Genomic DNA, 20,434 nt, shown 5'->3' with positions numbered 1-20,434 from the left:
GAAGAGCTAAACGTATAGGTGGATGTCATAAATGTGCAAGGTGGACTTGTAAAGGGAAATGCAAAAATGTTGGAATGACATCAATGAATAGAGAAGATAAAATTTTATTCATTAAGAATGGTCTAAGTAAAGAGCCTTTGGATAATTTTCTAGAGGTTCTTGATATGCATTCTAGTGGGTACGTGCAAAATGAACTTCTTAAACTATGGTAGCAATTTCAACATGAGAAATATCAATATGGACGGTGGAATCAGCCTTATAAAGATCCTACTGTAGTAACGCATATCTGTTTAGATAAGTAAATATATATATACAATTTCGTCTCGGGAATCTGACGTTAAAATACCCTGTTTGCCAATTTATAAGAAAATTGGATGAGAAGCATATCCTCGACTCATAGAAGGCGTTGAAGCCGTTACTGAACGTAAAATCAGAGGAAGATGTGAGCCACAATCACAACTATGCTGTATATATGTATTTTAATTTATGTCATTTTTATTTTCTTTTAATATTAATAATTTCCTGTTCAAATATTGACTTTTGGCATGTTACGCTTATAAATTCGTATGCTGTGATTTAACAATTGCAGAAAACATATTTTTCAACATGTCGACGTCCACGGTAAGTAAAATAAAAAATATTTGTGTATTTTGTGGATCTAGTGCAGGAAAAGATTCAATTTATGAAGAGGTAGCAGAAAAGCTTGGAATAACACTTGCTAAAAAAAATATTCATTTGGTATATGGTGGTTGTGAGAACCCGGAAATTTCAATCCAAAGCAAATAATGTAAGAAATACAAACTTGAAATTTAGCTTCAAGCTTAACAACTTTCATTCTAATTATATACTTAAATATGAACTTAGATTTTCAGCTAACATAACTCGAGGAAGTAGCTTCAGAGCTCGGAGATTAATTCAACATGAAGCCGAGCTGCAAATAACCGCATCCATTGAAATATTGTCACTGGAGGAGTAAAACCCCAGCTCAAGGACGCGATTCTTTAGCTCGAAGAAGCTCAACCAAGCTTGTTCTAACAAGACCAAAAAGGGAGCTAGAAGTTGAGCCAAGGAATGGACAAACTTATTATGCAAGAAACAACCTTTGAGATAATTAAGGAAGAAGCTAAGGGATGAGCTAAAGGTTAGGACAAATTAAGTATGCAAGAAATGACCATTGAAGTAATCAAGAAAGGGAGCTAAGGGAAGAGCTGGAAGAACGAGACACAATTAACATGTAAGAAAAAAACTCATGAACTAACCAAGGTGACTCTTGATGGAACTTTGACTAAATTAAAGGCTATTCTTGGGGACCAAGGGGATCGGCCATGGGGTTGCTGAAAAGCCTTTTTGGCATCTATAAATACACCTCAAAATGGTGAAGAAAATACTCCCAAAAAGCTACAAGAAAATCGGCCTTCCCCTCTACAAAAACTTCGGCCGCCGCTAGTGTGAGGCCCAATACCTAAACTAGGCCCAGCCCATTACCATTTAATTTTAAATACCCAAACCCATTTGATAGAAATCAGTACGCTCAAAAATCCAGAAACTCTTCTCCAGCCTTGCCCATCGCCTTTCTCCTTCTTCTGCAGCAAGCGTGCGATGCTCACAGCGGCCAGATTTTTAGTGTAGCGGCGTAGCAATCTTCTTCCTCCAGTATATTAGAGTCTTTCCTACCTTGAATTGGAAGGTTACGAGCTCGATCGGTCCTGTTTTCCAGCACTGTGCGTGAGCTTCGATTCGGTTCTAGGTAAGATTTTCGGCTTCAATTCTTAGTGGTATTTTGGTGGATTAGTTTGTATAGTAAAGTACTAAGCTTTCCCCTAATTTCCAGCTCGTTTTTCAGATCGTGAACAGTGTTTCCGGCGACATTTTCCGACGAGCCATCTTTGCGAAATTACCGTTGTGTATTCTAGTTTCGTTTATTGAGGTATTAAGCTTGAATTCAGATTGTATAAGGTTTATATAGGCTGCCCGGATTTCGAATTTTAACCGAGCCGATTTATTTTTGTTTAGTGGTTTGGAATGCATTGTATTGAAGTGTATAGCGAATGTATATTGTAGGTTTTATCGTTGGACGAGCTCATCAGGAAGTCCTTAAGAATTTACCGTGGTATTGGAAGTTGTAATTGAGGTACGCTCAAACCTAAATTATTATGACGCTTATATTGACGTGTAAGAATATTCGGTGAATGTTGTTTGCTATTACGTGCCTTGAATGTTTACTCTGATGCATTCATGCATAAATTATATTGACATAACATATTGAGCCTTGACTCCTTTGACGGCGATTTATGTTGATTCCGTTGAGATATATTGAGTCATCAGAGGGACGAGTGGGTTAGGATTAGCCACATTCCCAGATGACAGCTAGGGACGAGCGACTTAGCTACTCCCATTCCCGATGCTACGTGCATGGACAAGCGACGATTTGATGCTGCATTCCTGGCATGGGTGGCCACTGTTACTGTTGATGATGATATTCGTTTGGACTCCATTTGGTATCCGTTATTCCATTGTTACCATTCATGCATCGCATATCATTGCATTTACTTGGTATTATTACATGTCTTTTATATACGTCGTGATTTTACTGGTTTGTCGTACTGGGGTCCGACCCCTGTTTTCTTTTTATGTTGTGGTTGTTTGTGATGCCATAGCAGGTCATTCCAGGGGATTTGACGCGTCTGGTGGAGCGTCAGCGAGTGGTACCCAGTAGTCAGTCGGTTTGTGTCAGAGTTCCCAGATATTTATATATATTATGCTGGTTTGATACATTTGCCAGGGAGATGCCCTGTGTAGCTGTATGGTGATATTTTTTATGTTGTTTGGGATTTTAATTGTGGTATGTCGTGTCTAGTCCTGGCCAGTGCGGCTGTAGGATGTTTGTGTGGTTGATTGTGAACTTGATGTTATTTTCGAGCGTATATTATTGTTGTTGTGTTTTGAGATTTTTGGGATGTCCTACTTACGGGGAGGTCATGCCGAAATTTCTGTAGGCCCTAATGAACGTTTTTAAACTCGTTTTCGCTGTTTACACCAATTAATCCTTGTTGTTTGATAATTAAATATTAATTAAGTGCACGGGCCCTCACAGTTTGGTATCAGAGCGTAACTGGGATACGCTCGAATTATAGTCTAGGACACTCGAGTTTAGGCACAAATAAAATGATTGTGCATGTGTTTGATTATTTGCTCTTACTTGTTTGTATGTTTTGAATTAATTGTATCAGCATGACTAGAACGTATTAGTTTAAGTTTATGCTCTTATACTCAGCCGATTATTTTGTTTCTGCCATTGGATTAAATCCTTGTGTCTTGTAGATGGCACCTGGACGTAAGGGGAGAAAAGGAAAGGAAGTTGCTCAGGAATCTGAAGCTCCTAATGTGAGAGGACTTAACGAGACTGAATGGGGATGACGAGGTCGTCGTCCTCGTGGTGAAGTACGAAATGTTAACGTTGAGCATGAAGTGGATCAGTTGACCAGAGGAATGGGTGAAATGGAACTAGTGATATCCCGATTTCAGAACATGCGTCCTCCTCGATTCTTTGGGAATGAAGATGGTGAGAACGCTGTAGCATGGTTAAAAAGTATGAAGCGTTTGTTTAATATGTTGGAGGACACTCCTGATTTGCAACTTAAGTTGGCTATTTGTCAATTAAAAGACCGAGCTCAGTTATGGTGGGAAACTACCGAGGAAGCTCTGAAGGAATCAGGTGAAAGAGTTACTTGGGATGTATTTTGTTCACAGTTTGCTCGAGAATATTCACCGCCTTCGTATTATTCGGCCAAGGAAGCTGAGTGCAATAGATTGACTCAAGGTAACATGACTGTAGTGGAGTATGCATCTCAATTCTCAGCACTTCTTGCCTATGTTCCTCATGTTGCTAGCAGTGATCGGAACAAGCTATCGCATTTTATGCAAGGATTGAATCGAACCATTTGCACTTTAGTAGCTGCTGGAGCGCCTGTTAATTATGCCGATGTTGTAGAGAAAGCCAAGAATGTGGAGGCAAGTCTACTTTTGGCAGAACCACAATCAGTTCAACCATATTTTCCTCAGAGTTTCGGAGGCAATGTGCCGATGCCAGTTGGTGCACCACTGTACCGTCCTTTACTGCTGTATCAGCCTTCGCAGTCTTATCAGCAACCAAAGCAGCAACACTTTAAGGCCAAAGGAAAACAGTTCAAGAAACAGAGTAGTAGTAGTTCTTCTAGTTCTGGCAGTCAGCGTGGAGGTTCAGTTGGGTCACCAGGTGGAGTATTTTGTGATCGTTGTGGTGGTAAGCATATCAGTACTCAGTGTACGGGAGTTCATGGATCTTGTAATATCTGTGGGCAAGTTGGACATTATGCTAGAGTATGTCCGAATGCAGCAAGACAACAATTTCAGCAGCCTCAGTTTGGTCAAGGTTTCAGAGGACCAGCAACTAGACCTTTTGTTCCGCCTCAGTCTTTTCAGCAGTCTAGCTATCCTCAGCCTAGAGGTTTTGTTCCGCAGAGTTTTCCAGGGCCACAGCAGGCTCAAGTGCATGCTCTAACTCAGGATCAAGTTCAAGACGCACCGGGCGGAGTTATTGCAGGTATCTGCCTTATTTTTAATCATCCTGCGCGTATACTGATAGACACAGGAGCATCTCATTCATTTGTATCTGTTGTATTTGTTGATGAGCATGAGATTGCTACTACTCTGTTGATAGATACTGTGTCAGTCTCTACACCTGCCGGTGTATGTTTGATGTCTTATGAGATAATTCTAAATTGTGTGATTAGATTCGATGATAATGTTATGATAACTAATCTTATCAATCTAGACATGTCTGACTTCGACTGTATTCTGGGAATGGATACTCTGTCAAATTATCGAGCCACCGTTGATTGTTTCCATGGAGTTGTCAGATTTAGACCGTATTATGGCAGTAAATGGAATTTTTACGGTAGTGATTCGCAATTACGTATTCCATTAGTGTCAGCAATGGAAATGTTTAGAATCTTGTCATCAGGAAATGAAGGATTCATGATCTATCCAGTTGATGCGACTCAGGGAAAAGGGTTTGAAGTATCAGATATTCCTGTTGTCAAGGAATTCCCTGATGTATTTCCCGATGAGATTCCTGGATTTCCACCCCAGAGGGAAATCGATTTTAGCATTGAGTTGGTGTCCGAGACAAATCCTATTTCGAGAGCACCATATCGTTTGGCTCCAGCGGAATTGAAAGAACTCAAAGAGCAATTACAGGACTTACTGGAAAAAGGCTATATTAGACCAAGTATGTCACCTTGGGGAGCTCCGGTATTATTTGTAAAGAAGAAAGACGGAACGATGAGAATGTGCATTGATTACAGGCAGTTGAACAAAGCTACTGTGAAGAATAAGTATCCTCTGCCGCGTATCGATGACTTGTTTGATCAGTTGCAAGGTACATCAGTGTATTCAAAGATCGATCTTCGTTCTGGCTACCATCAGCTTAGAGTTCGAGAGGAAGATGTTCCGATGACAGCATTTCGAACCCGTTATGGACATTATGAATTTCTAGTTATGCCTTTTGGATTGACTAATGCTCCAGCGGTTTTTATGGATTTGATGAATCGCGTTTTTCGAGAATTTATAGACAGATTTGTTATTGTCTTCATAGATGACATTCTGATTTATTCAAAGACAAAGAAGGAGCATCGAGAAAATTTAAGGTTAGTCCTCCAGACACTCAGAGCAGCGCAATTGTATGCAAAATTTTCTAAATGTGAATTCTGGCTGGACAGAGTTGTATTTCTGGGTCATGTTATATCAGCTCAAGGGGTATCAGTAGATCCCAGTAAAGTGGAAGCTGTTATCAATTGGCCAAGACCGACGAATATTTCCGATATTCGCAGTTTCTTGGGATTGGCAGGATATTATAGGCGTTTTATTGAAGGATTTTCTATTATAGCAAGACCTATGACCCAATTAACGCAAAAAGATCGACGTTTTGTGTGGACTGATGAATGTGAGTCAAGTTTTCAGACTTTGAAGGAAAAGTTGACAACAGCTCCAGTGCTAGCTTTGCCATCAGGCTCAGGTGGATATGTTGTTTGTTCAGATGCATCTCTAAATGGACTTGGTTGTGTTTTAATGCAAAATGGCCGAGTGATTGCATATGCTTCTCGTCAGTTGAAACCGCATGAGACCCGATATCCAGTTCATGACTTAGAGTTGGCTGCTATTGTGTTTGCATTGAAGTTATGGCGTCATTATCTGTACGGTGAGCAGTTTGTGATTTATTCGGATCACAAGAGTCTTAAATATCTTTTCTCATAGCCGGACTTGAATATGAGACAGCGTCGGTGGATGGAGTTGCTTAAAGACTTTGATTGTGAGATTCAGTATCAACCAGGTCGAATGAATCTTGTTGCAGATGCCCTCAGCAGGAAAGTTCAGAATGCTATGCTGACATCTTTGACTATTTCTAAAGTTCACGAGCACTTGGGAACTTCAGGATGGACTTATCAGATCAGTGGAGACTACTTTGTAGTATCATCTATTCAAGTTGAGCCACAGGTTTTGTCCAGAATCAAAGCAGCACAGAGGACTGATCCGCACATTCATAGATTAAAAGAATTGTATCGAACAGGTCAGACAGAAAAGTTTAGTGTTGCCTCAGATGGTAGTCTGCGCTTTATTGGTAGACTTGAGGGACCTAATTTGATAGATCTGAAAGAAGCTATACTACGGGAAGCACATTGTAGTCGACACAGTATTCACCCAGGAATTCGAAAAATGTATCATACCTTGAGAGCTCATTACTGGTGGGAAGGTATGAAGAAAGATATTTCTCATTTTGTGGCTAAATGTTTAACGTGTCAACAGGTTAAAGCCGAGAGAATGAGACCTGGTGGAATGTTACATAGTCTTGAAGTGCCGCAGTGGAACTGGGAGCATATTGCTATGGATTTTGTGACACATATACCTCGTTCTAATCATGGTTGTGATGCGATTTGGGTGATTGTTGATAGATTGTCTAAATCCGCTCATTTTATTCCATATGATCGTACCTGTACTTATATGAAAATGGCGAAACTGTACATTGATCATATAGTGAAATTGCATGGTGTGCCGGTAACCATAGTATCTGATCGTGATCCAAGGTTTGCTTCAAAATTTTGGGGAAGTTTGCAATCGGCTTTGGGTTCAAAGTTGGCTATGAGCACCGCCTATCACCCACAGACAGATGGTCAGTCGGAAAGAACCATCCAGACTCTAGAGGATATGTTACGAGCAGTAGTGATGGATTTCAAAGGTGGTTGGCAAGAATCATTGTCTTTGGTGGAATTCTCTTACAATAATAGTTTTCAGGCAACAATCGGTATGGCACCATTTGAAGCTTTGTATGGAAGAAAGTGCAGATCGCCGATATGTTGGGAAGATGTAGGAGAAAGACAGATGTCAAAACCAGAATTTATTCAAGAGATGAAAGATAAAGTTGAATTGATCAGAAAAAAGATGAAAGCAGCCCAGGATCGTCAAGCCAGTTATGCTAATAAAAGGCGTAGACCTTTAGAGTTCCAAGTGGGCGATTATGTTTTCTTGAAAGTATCACCATTTCGGGGTACTATGAGATTTGGACATAAAGGGAAGTTAGCTCCGCGTTATATTGGTCCGTATATGATTGTTGAGAGGATTGGCACATTGGCTTATCGTTTGGATTTGCCGCAGAGTTTGTCTTTGATACATAATGTGTTTCATGTATCTATGTTGCGGAAGTATGAGCCAGATCCGTCTCATATCTTGAATGTCGAGGATGTGGAGTTAGACAGTTCTCTTAGCTATGTTGAACATCCAGTGCAAATTTTGGACCGCAAGGAAAGACAGCTCAGGAGCAAGACGATTCCACTAGTTTTGGTACAATGGAGTAGGCATGGAAGAGAAGAATCTACATGGGAATTAGAGGCAAAGATGCGACAAGAATGGCCTCATTTGTTTGAGAATGTAATGAATTACGCGATGTATTCTGAATTTCCTATGTATTATCAGACGTAATGTTGTGGATATCAGTGTTGTGTTTGTTAGATTTCGAGGACGAAATCTTTCATTAGTGGGGGAGAATGTGAGGCCCAATACCTAAACTAGGCCCACCCCATTAACATTTAATTTTAAATACCCAAACCCATTTGATAGAAATCAGTACGCTCAAAAATCCAGAAACTCTCTCCAGCCTTGCCCATCGCCTTTCTCCTTCTTCTGCAGCAAGCATGCGATGCTCACAGCGGCCAGATTTTTAGTGTAGCGGCGTAGCAATCTTCTTCCTCCAGTATATTAGAGTCTTTCCTACCTTGAATTGGAAGGTTACGAGCTCGATCGGTCCTGTTTTCCAGCACTGTGCATGAGCTTCGATTCGGTTCTAGGTAAGATTTTCGACTTCAATTCTTAGTGGTATTTTGGTTGATTAGTTTGTATAGTAAAGTACTAAGCTTTCCCCTAATTTCCAGCTCGTTTTTCAGATCGTGAACAGTGTTTCCGGCGAGCCATCTTTGCGAAATTACCGTTGTGTATTCAAGTTTCGTTTATTGAGGTATTAAGCTTGAATTCAGATTGTATAAGGTTTATATAGGCTGCCCGGATTTCAAATTTTAACCGAGCCGATTTATTTTGGTTTAGTCGTTTGGAATGCATTGTATTGAAGTGTATAGCGAATGTATATTGTAGGTTTTATCGTTGGACGAGTTCATCAGGAAGTCCTTAAGAATTTACCGTGGTATTGGAAGTTGTAATTGAGGTACGCTCAAACCTAAATTATTATGACGCTTATATTGACGTGTAAGAATATTCGGTGAATGTTGTTTGCTATTACGTGCCTTGAATGTTTACTCTGATGCATTCATGCATAAATTATATTGCCCTAACATATTGAGCCTTGACTCCTTTGACGGCGATTTATGTTGATTCCGTTGAGATATATTGAGTCATCAGAGGGACGAGTGGGTTAGGATTAGCCACATTCCCAGATGACAGCTAGGGACGAGCGACTTAGCTACTCGCATTCCCGATGCTACGTGCATGGACGAGCGGCGATTTGATGCTGCATTCCTGGCACGGGTGGCCACTGTTACTGTTGATGATGATATTCGTTTGGACTCCATTTGGTATCCGTTATTCCATTGTTACTATTCATGCATCGCATATCATTGCATTTACTTGGTATTATTACATGTCTTTTATATACGTCGTGATTTTACTGGTTTGTCGTACTGGGGTCCGACCCCTGTTTTCTTTTTATGTTGTGGTTGTTTTTGATGCCATAGCAGGTCATTACAGGGGATTTGACGCGTCTAGTGGAGCGTCAGCGAGTGGTACCCAGTAGTCAGTCGGTTTGTGTCAGAGTTCCCAGATATTTATATATATTATGCTGGTTTGATACATTTGCCAGGGAGATGCCCTGTGTAGCTGTATGGTGATATTTTTATGTTGTTTGGGATTTTAATTGTGGTATGTCGTGTCTAGTCCTGGCCAGTGCGGCTGTAGGATGTTTGTGTGGTTGATTGTGAACTTGATGTTATTTTCGAGCGTATATTATTGTTGTTGTGTTTTGAGATTTTTGAGATGTCCTACTTACGGGAGGTCATGCCGAAATTTCTGTAGGCCCTAATGAACGTTTTTAAACTCGTTTTCGCTGTTTACACCAATTAATCCTTGTTGTTTGATAATTAAATATTAATTAAGTGCACGGGCCCTCACAGCTAGCTAGGAAAGGGGAAGAAGATTTCTGCCAGAGTTCCGTGCTGTAAATCACTATTAAAACTGTAAGAAGACTATGTCCAAATTTCGGTCACCATCTGTCCCGAATTCAGCAAGTTCGTACGTCAAATTTGAGTCACTCGCAGTACACCTTCGCATTTCTGTAAGTGGGCTTTTGTTATGTACTTCGTTTCTATTTTAAACTTTGATATAAATAACGTGACATGCATGTTGGTGTGTCTCTTTTTCGAAAATATCAGTGTGTTATATTTTAAAATTTCGATCGATTATGTGTTCTCTTCTGTGCTTCGAATTTCTTGGTTCCGCTGTGTCTGTATGAATAACTCTGAAATTTGAATATCTGAAAACTTCTGTCTGTTACTTCTGAATTCTGTTGCACTGTTACGATTCTAATTTGAAATGGGAAGAGAATTGTAATTCTGTTCTGGCCCCCATTGGTAGGTATACAACCATGTTCTGTTCTGGCCCCCATTGGTGGGTATAAAACCATGTTCTATTCTGGCCCCCATTGGTGGGTATAAAACCATGTTCTGACCTCACCCCTTAGAGGACTAACATATTGGGGACAATTTGACCATGGAAATGAGATGAGTAACAGTGTGTTTTGTCTGTTCTGAAATGATCTGAATTGTTTCTGTTCTGTTCTGAATCATTTGATGAGCTCCGTCTTTTATTCGCTTCGTTTCTGTTGTGTCAAGTCAAGAATATTGAGTTTTAAAGTATGTTATGAAAGTATGTTAAAAGAAATTTTTAAAGAATTAAGTTCTATATGTACCTCTGGAATCGATCGACCCCCACTTGCTGAGTGTTTTCCAAAACACTCACCCCTTACAAATTTCAGATAAAACTGAAGAGCAAATAAATAAGGAGGAGCAGGAAGCTTTCTGGGGTTGGTGAACGATGATCAAGATCAAGAACCACTTTCTCCCTTTTGTTTAGTTTCCGCATTTCGCAAAACTCTGATGTATTTATTTCATTGTCATTGTAAGACAATACTTTATTTATGAAAAAGACTGGTTTGATTTGATACGAGGCTTTATTGTTTTCAATGTAATTGCTAAACAATGCCGGATGTCACCGATGCTTCGGATTCAAGGCGCGACATTTAAGTGGTATCAGAGCCGTCAGGTTCATAATCCCGCTGGGATTTTGATAGACAAAATTTGGCGAAGTCAAATTTTGCCAAAAGCCTAGTGCATCCCAATTTGAGTCCAACTTTCATCTGTTCTTGAAATCCAACTTTCATCTGATTCTTAAATTTTGAATAGACTTCAGAAATATATCCCTTCAATCGCTTCGCAATTCTTAGTATCAAAATTTTTCCACGACCACTTTGTTTCTATTATTTGTGCCTTTCTATCCTTCATACGATTCTGATGCTTTGCCTTCGATTTTATCCTAGGAAATGGCTGCTCCACGTACCTGTGCTCAGGCAGCCATTCGCATGTGCCAGCTCACGATTAACAATCAGACTAGAGAAATTGCGACCCTGAAGGCGCAACTGGCTAGAGAAAATTTGGAGAAACAGGAGATTATTGAGAGTAGACTCATACTGGAGACCGATGTACAACGATTGACTCATCATCTGGACTTGGCGGAGAGCCAGCTGCTGCAGATACCGACCGATTCCGCTTGCATCACGCGCTTAGCTGCACTTAACAGGGATTTATTGGATAGAGTGGAGATAGAGCGAGGACGTGCTGCTCAGGCCCATAAGCGCCAGGAGGAGTACAACGCCAGACAGGATTGGTACATTTCGAAGCTCCATGGCACCATGGACAGACTTCAAGATCAGAATAATTACCTGCATTTGGTGATAGAGAACATGGAGGAAGAGGAGGTAGCACCGATGGAGGTGGCTGGAGATGACAGCGCCAGTGACAGCGATGGCGGAGAGATGTTCGATTAGATTAGCATTATAATATTTGGGTTGTAATAAAATTTGTGACTAAGAAAATACTATGTGTACCAAATTATTTTGAAACTTTCTATTATCCTTCTATTGCATATTTAAAATTTGATAAGTATCTTATGTATAAAATTGTTTTTTATAGGAAAACAACATGGATCTTCAACGCATTATAAATGAACTTCAAAATCAACTTCAGGAAAGGGAGTCAGAAATTAAAACACTGAAAGAAAAAAATGAGAAACTCGAAAGAGATAATTTCTAGTTAGACGGGAATAATGTATGCATGACGGAGGATCTTTGTGAGGCCAGAGAGGAAGAGAAGAAACTACGCGAGGACGTAAGACGTTATGCCGCTTATCATTTAGAGTCGGAACGTCGACACAAAATCACCAAGCAAGAGTTAAACAAAGCTCAGGATAGGATTTTTACCCTCAAGATCCGGGACGATAGCCTTCTCAAAACACAACGCCGTCTGGAGGAACAGATCGCAGATCAAGAAATCAATGAGAAAGTAAGCCAATCAACAATACAGGAGCTACAAGATCAAGTAAACAACCTTGATCATCACAACACACACTGCAGAATTACATTGAGCACCTGCAAAACGAAATGATCAACATGGAAGAACTCATGGAACAACCAGAAGAAAACCCCGTAGAGGAAGAAATTAATGAAGCAGAAGGAGACGGTGAAGTTATAGATGAGTAGGGAAAGAACTCTAGAATAGGCACCACTTGTACCTAGAGCTATTTGATTAAACATTTATTCTGAAAAGATTGATTGTATGAAAATTTTTTTACAATTTAATGAAATGATTTATTTGATTAAATATTGTGACAAACAAATTAATAAAATACATGTTTATAGGATATGGCAGGAAGACCATCCCGAAACAACCGTAACCCTCGTGGCGCCAACCAAAATGAAAATCCACCACCACCTCAGAGAGTAAACCTCAGCCAAAAAGATATGATGGCAATAGCCACTATCGTAGCTGCGATGTTGCAAGGATTCGTGAACCCATTAGCTAACGCCATCCAACCACCTCAAGAACCACAACCGCGGGGAATTAAATACCATTATGAATCTCTAAGAAGGAATCGAGTTCCAACTTTCGATGGAAACCCAGACCCGGAAGTCAGTCACAACTGGCTCAAGAACGTCGAAACACAATTGCATTTACTGGAGATCCCTGAAGAACTGAGAGTGGAGGTTGTAACACCGTTTTTGGAAGGCCGGGCTAGGAAATGGTGGGAAACTGTGTCGCCATCTTTGACAGAAGTGGAAGAGATCACATGGCAGATTTTTAAAAGAGAGTTTTTGAAACAATACTACCCAGCCGAATTTCGACTACAGAAGTTGGGTGAATTTGAAAGCTTCAAACAGGCTCCAGACATGTCAGTAATGGAGTACACTTCACGATTCAACGATTTGGGAACTTATGTCCCAACGATCATGTCGGATGAAACGTTAAAAATGCATCGTTTCAAGAAGGGACTCAACAGTCGAATTCAGTCAGCATTGGCAGTATTCAAGCCAAACAACTTTGCGGATTTGATGGGCGCTGCAATGAGCGCAGAAACTGATATCAAGCGACGCGAGGAAGAAAACAAGAACAAAAGGCCGATGAACAATCAATCTACTCAGAATGGTCCCAAGTTTAAGAAACCAAATTATTCAGGTGGGTCTTTCAAAGGAAGTTCTGGCAGTGCTGGTAACACCGAAGGAAAGTGGTGTGATACATGTCAACGGAAACATGTTGGAGAATGTTACCGGAAGACAGGCGCTTGTTTTAAGTGCGGAAAGGTGGGTCATAGAATTAAAGATTGTCCAGACAACAAGGACAAAGGGACGGGGCCCAGTAAACAGCATGAAAACAAGACTAATGCTCGGGTGTACGCGATAACCCAAGAAGAAGCTGATAATACCAACGAAGTGGTGGCAGGTACCATTTTACTCAATAAAATGCCTGCATATGCTTTGTTTGATTGTGGTGCCACACATTCATTTGTGTCTAGAAAATTTGCTAAAAAGCCTAAACTTAAACATGATACTCTTAGTGAACCCTTAAGAGTGGCAACACCGACGAGTAAAGTAATTGAATCACACAAAGTGTATCGAAACTGTAAAATGTGTATCAGCAATCAAACTTTCAAAGCGGAATTGATTCAACTCAATATGGTTGAGTTTGACATCATTCTTGGAATGGACTGGTTGGCTAAAAACCATGCCATGGTAGACTGTCAAAGGAAAGATATTAGACTTCAGACTTCGAACAAAGAGGAAGTCATATACCACGGAAAATCCAAAGAACGGAAATCTCTACTATCTGCCTCGCAATCCTGGAAGGCCATAAAAGGAGGTGAAGAGATTTATCTGGCAATGATCAATGAGATCAAAGAAGAAGAAGCCCCAACGTTAGAAGATATTCCAATTGTTCAAGAATTTCCAGACGTTTTCCCCGAAGAACTACAGGGTGAGATACCCGATAGGGAAATAGAATTTGAAATCAACTTGGCCCCTGGTGCTGCTCCCATATCGAAGGCACCATACCGAATGGCTCCAGCAGAAATGAAGGAATTAAAAGAGCAACTCCAGGAATTATTAGACAAGAAGCAGATTCGCCCAAGTGTATCCCCGTGGGGAGCTCCAGTGCTATTCGTAAAGAAAAAGGACGGGAGCATGAGGCTATGTATTGATTACCGGGAGTTGAACAAGATAACCATAAAGAATAAGTACCCACTCCCGAGCATATATGATCTTTTCGATCAGCTTAAAGGAGCTAAAGTTTTTTCAAACTTGATTTAAGATCATGATATCATCAGTTAAAGGTCAAGGCAGAAGATATCCCTAAAACTGCTTCTAGAACAAGATATGGACATTATGAATTCACAGTAATTCCCTTTGGTCTGAAAAATGCTCCTACAGCATTCATGGACCTGATGAATCGAGTATTCAAACCATACCTCGACAGATTTGTGGTTGTTTTTATAGATGATATCTTGGTATACTTACCAAGTGAAGAAGAACATAGAGAACATCTACGTCTCACTCTGCAAACACTACGTGAGAAAGAACTCTATGCCAAATTCAATAAGTGTGAATTCTGGTTAAAGAGTGTGGCATTCCTAGGCCATATAAGTTCTGAACTTGGAGTGTCAGTAGACCCTAAGAAAGTGGAAGCAATCAAAGATTGGCCACAACCAAAGACGGTGACTGAGGTAAGGAGTTTTCTTGGTTTAGCAGGCTACTACAGAAAATTTGTGGAAGGATTTTCTTCGATAGCCATTCCCCTCACCAAACTTACTCAGAAAAACTCAAAGTTCATTTGGAATGAAGCTTGTGAAAGAAGTTTTGAAACCCTGAAGACGAAACTCTCATCCACACTAGTACTAGTTCTTCCTAAGGTTGGTAAGAATTTCACTGTGTACAGTGACGCTTCCAAGGAAGGATTAGGGTGTGTGCTTATGAAAGAGGGTCAGGTAATTGCGTATGTCTCACGACAATTGAAACTGTATGAGCAGAATTACCCCACTCATGACCTTGAGTTAGCTGCGGTTGTGTTTGCACTTAAAATCTAGAGGCACTACCTTTATGGAGTAAAATGTGAGGTGTTTACCGATCACCAGAGCCTCAAGTACATTTTCACCCAGAAAGAATTAAACATGAGGCAAAGAAGGTGGATGGAACTTCTAAAGGATTATGATTTGGAAATCAATTATCATCCAAGAAGGGTGAATAAGGTGGTAGATGCGTTGAGTCGAAGAAATTTTGGAAAGGTAAAATTATCTTCGCTGACAATACAACCAGGACTTCGAGAAACCATCAAATTGAAGCAAAGTCAAGACACATCCATCCTTAAAATTAGAGAACAAATCCGAGAAGGAAAAATTCCAGAATTTCAAATAGATGGTAATGGGATACTCTGGATGAAAAGACGATTGTATGTGCCAAATATCGATGGAATTCGAGAAGAGGTAATGGTCGAGGCGCATAAATCAAGATTTTTGGTGCATCCAGGGAGTACCAAAATGTATAGAGACTTAAAAAATAACTACTGGTGGAACGGAATGAAGAAAGACGTGGCTATCTTTGTTTCCAAATGCCTAACCTGTCAACAAGTCAAGGCAGAACATCAAAGACCTGGAGGACTTTTACAACCATTGGAAATGCCGGAGTGGAAGTGGGATAACATCTCCATGGATTTCGTTGTAAGGCTACCAAGATCCAGGCAGGATCACGATGGTATCTGGGTAATCGTTGACAGATTGACCAATTCTGCACATTTCTTACCGGTGCGGATGACTTATAACCTGGATAAGCTCGCTACCTTGAATATGGACAACATAGTGAGACTACATGGAGTCCCGACAAGTATACTGACTGACAGAGATCCAAGAATTGTATCAAGATTTTGGAAGAGTTTCCAAAAGGCTATGGGAACCAAGATTGCTCTCAGTACGGCCTATCAGCCCCAGACTGATGGCCAAACCGAAAGGACAATTCAGACCCTCGAGGATATGCTGAGGGCATGTGCGCTGGATTTTTCTGGAAATTGGAGTGAACAGTTACCCCTGATCGAATTCGCCTACAACAACAGCTATCACAGTAGCATCGAGATGGCTACGTATGAAGCTTTGTCTGGAAGGAAGTGTGGGTCGCCCCTATGTTGGGACGAGGTCGGAGAAAAGACTATTACTGGACCAGAACTTGTTCAAATGACCATTGACAAGGTCGCTATAATCAAAGAAAGACTCAAGGCAGCCCAAGATAGACAGAAGAGCTGGGCAGATTTTGGTGAAAAAGCATACGTCAAAGTCTCTCCTATGAAAGGAGTAGTTCGGTTCAGTAAGTCCGGAAAGTTGAACCCAAGATATGTGGGACCGTTTGAGATACTGGAGAAGGTGGGAACCTTAGCCTACCATCTAGCTTTATCGCCTGATATGTCCAGGATACATAATGTCTTCCACATCTCACAGCTGAGGAAGTATGTCCCATACCCGAGTCATGTACTCAAAGTTGCACCACTGATGATCGAGGGAAACCTCAACGAAGAACTCAAATACGAATAAGTCCCTACCCGAATAGTGGACTCAAAAGACCAAGTATTGAGAAACCAGACAATACCTTATGTCAAAGTACAGTGGTCAAATCACACTGAAAGGGAGGCAACTTGGGAACTCGAAGAGAAAATGCGATCACAATACCCTCACCTATTGGAATGATCAAGCTAATGCAAGTTTCGAGGACGAAACTTTCAATAAGGAGGGAGGGATGTGAGAACCCGGAAATTTCGATCCGAAGCAAATAATGTAAGAAATACAAATGTCACGCCCCGAATCCGAAGCATCGGTGACATCCGGCATTGTTTAGCAATTATATTGAAAACAATAAAGCCTCGTATCAAATCAAACCAGTCTTTTTCATAAATAAAGTATTGTCTTAGAATGACAATGAAATAAATACATCAGAGTTTTGCGAAATGCGGAAACTAAACAAAAGGGAGCAAGTGGTTCTTGATCTTGATCATCGTTCACCAACCCCAGAAAGCTTCATGCTCCTCCTTATTTATTTGCTCTTCAGTTTTATCTGAAATTTGTAAGGGGTGAGTGTTTTGGGAAACACTCAGCAAGTGGGGGTCGATCGATTCCGGAGATACATATAGAACTTAATTCTTAAAAAATTTCTTTTAACAAACTTTCATAACATGCTTTCAAAACTCAATATTCTTGACTTGGCACAACAGAAACGAAGCGAATAAAAGACGGAGCTCATCAAATGAATCAGAACAGAATAAAAACAATTCAGATCATTTCAGAACAGACAAAACACACTGTTACTCATCTCATTTCCATGGTCAAATTGTCCCTAATATGTTAGTCCTCTAAGGGGTGAGGCCAGAACATGGTTTTATACCCACCAATGGGGGCCAGAACAGAATTACAATTCTCGTCCCATTTCAAATTCGAATCGTAACAGTGCAACAGAATTCAGAAGTAACAGACAGAAGTTTTCAGATATTCAGATTTCAGAGTTATTCATACAGACACAGCGGAACCAAGAAATTCGAAGCACAGAAGAGAACACATAATCGATCGAAATTTTAAAATATAACACACTGATATTTTCGAAAAAGAGACACACCATCATGCATGTCACGTTATTTAAATTAAAGTTTAAAATAGAAACGAAGTACATAACAAAAGCCCACTTAAAGAAATGCGAAGGTGTACTTCGAGTGACTCAAATTTGACGTACGAACTTGCTGAATTCGGGACAGATGGTGACCGAGATTTGGACATAGTCTTCTTACAGTTTTGATAGTGATTTACAGCACGGAACTCTGGCAGAAATCTTCTTCCTCTTTCCTAGCTAGCGGCGGCCGAAGTTTTTGTAGAGGGGAAGGCCGATTTTCTTGTAGCTTTTTGGGAGTATTTTCTTCACCATTTTGAGGTGTATTTATAGATGCCAAAAAGGCTTTTCATCAACCCCATGGCCGTTCCCCTTGGTCCCCGAGAATAGCCTTTAATGTAGTCAAAGTTCCATCAAGAGTCACCTTGGTTAGTTCATGAGTTTTTTTCTTACATGTTAATTGTGTCTCATTCTTCTAGCTCTTCCCTTAGCTCCCTTTCTTGATTACTTCAATGGTCATTTCTTGCATACTTAATTTGTCCTAACCTTTAGCTCATCACTTAGCTTCTTCCTTGATTATCTCAAAGGTTGTTTCTTGCTTAATAAGTTTGTCCAATTCCTTGGCTCAACTTCTAGCTCCCTTTTTGGTCTTGTTAGGAGAAGCTTGGTTGAGCTTCTTCGAGCTGAAGAATCGCGTCCTTGAGCTGGGGTTTATGTCACGCCCCGTATCCGAAGCGTCGGTGACATCAGGCATTGTTTAACAATTATATTGAAAACAATAAAGCCTCATATCAAATTAAACAAGTCTTTTTCATAAATAAAGTATTGTCTTACAATGACAATGAAATAAATACATCAGAGTTGAGAAATGCGGAAACTAAACAAAAGGGATAAAGTGGTTCTTGATCTTGATCATCGTTCACCAACCCCAGAAAGCTTCCTGCTCCTCCTTATTTATTTGCTCTTCAGTTTTATCTGAAATTTGTAAGGGGTGAGTGTTTTGGGAAACACTCAGCAAGTGGGGGTCGATCGATTTCGGAGATACATATAGAACTTAATTCTTAAAAAATTTCTTTTAACATACTTTAATAACATACTTTCAAAACTCAATATTCTTGAATTGACACAACAAAAACGAAGCGAATAAAAGACGGAGCTTATCAAATGATTCTATTACATAACAGAAACAATTCAGATCATTTCGGAACAGACAAGACACACTGTTACTCATCTCATTTCCATGGTCAGATTGTCCCCAATATGTTAGTCCTCTGAGGGGTAAGGCCAGAACATGGTTTTAGACCCACCAATGGGGGCCAGAACAGAACATGGTTTTATACCCACCAATGGGGGCCAGACAGAATTACAATTCTCGTCCCATTTCAAATTCGAATCGTAACAGTGCAACAGAATTCAGAAGTAACAGACAGAAGTTTTCAGATATTCAGATTTCAGAGTTATTCATACAGACACAGCGGAACCAAGAAATTCGAAGCACAGAAGAGAACACATAATCGATCGAAATTTTAAAATATAACACACTGATATTTTCGAAAAAGAGACACACCAACATGCATGTCACGTTATTTATATCAAAGTTCAAAATAGAAACGAAGTACATAAAAAAAGCCCACTTACCGAAATGCGAAGGTGTACTTCGAGTGACTCAAATTTGACGTACGAACTTGCTGAATTCGGGACAGATGGTGACCGAAATTTGGACATAGTCTTCTTACAGTTTTGATAGTGATTTACAGCACGGAACTCTGGCAGAAATCTTCTTCCTCTTTCCTAGCTAGCGGCGGCCGAAGTTTTTGTAGAGGGGAAGGCCGATTTTCTTGTAGCTTTTTGGGAGTATTTTCTTCACCATTTTGAGGTGTATTTATAGATGCCAAAAAGGCTTTTCATCAACCCCATGGCCGTTCCCCTTGGTCCCCAAGAATAGCCTTTAATGTAGTCAAAGTTCCATCAAGAGTCACCTTGGTTAGTTCATGAGTTTTTTTCTTACATGTTAATTGTGTCTCATTCTTCTAGCTCTTCCCTTAGCTCCCTTTCTTGATTACTTCAATGGTCATTTCTTGCATACTTAATTTGTCCTAACCTTTAGCTCATCCCTTAGCTTCTTCCTTGATTATCTCAAAGGTTGTTTCTTGCTTAATAAGTTTGTCCAATTCCTTGGCTCAACTTCTAGCTCCCTTTTTGGTCTTGTTAGGAGAAGCTTGGTTGAGCTTCTTCGAGCTGAAGAATCGCGTCCTTGAGCTGGGGTTTATGTCACGCCGCGTATCCGAAGCGCCGGTGACATCCGGCATTGTTTAACAATTATATTGAAAACAATAAAGCCTCATATCAAATTAAACCAGTCTTTTTCATAAATAAAGTATTGTCTTACAATGACAATGAAATAAATACATCAGAGTTGCGAAATGCGGAAAACTAAACAAAAGGGATAAAGTGGTTCTTGATCTTGATCATCGTACACCAACCCCAGAAAGCTTCCTGCTCCTCCTTATTTATTTGCTCTTGAGTTTTATCTGAAATTTGTAAGGAGTGAGTGTTTTGGGAAACACTCAGTAAGTGGGGGCCGATCGATTCCAGAGATTCATATAGAACTTAATTTTTAAAAAATTTCTTTTAACATACTTTCATAACATACTTTCAAAA

The 20,434-nt window shown here is 40.2% G+C and overlaps 1 protein-coding gene across 1 annotated transcript in view; it reads left to right on the top strand.

The window, feature by feature from the left end:
• Positions 1–3,489: 3,489 nt before the first annotated feature.
• LOC140959287 (uncharacterized) overlaps positions 3,490–20,434 on the top strand; it is a 27,862-nt gene continuing 10,917 nt past the window's right edge. The window contains exons 1-5 of the mRNA XM_073417158.1: positions 3,490–4,582; positions 4,700–5,292; positions 6,316–7,329; positions 7,738–7,962; positions 11,132–11,542. Of these exons, the coding sequence (XP_073273259.1) occupies positions 3,490–4,582; positions 4,700–5,292; positions 6,316–7,329; positions 7,738–7,962; positions 11,132–11,542 (3,336 nt within the window). The remainder of the gene's footprint in view (positions 4,583–4,699; positions 5,293–6,315; positions 7,330–7,737; positions 7,963–11,131; positions 11,543–20,434) is intronic.

Source organism: Primulina huaijiensis, chromosome 15 (genome assembly GCF_012295235.1).
Source record: "Primulina huaijiensis isolate GDHJ02 chromosome 15, ASM1229523v2, whole genome shotgun sequence".
NCBI lineage: Eukaryota > Viridiplantae > Streptophyta > Magnoliopsida > Lamiales > Gesneriaceae > Primulina > Primulina huaijiensis.
This window is presented reverse-complemented; position numbering and strand designations above follow the sequence as displayed.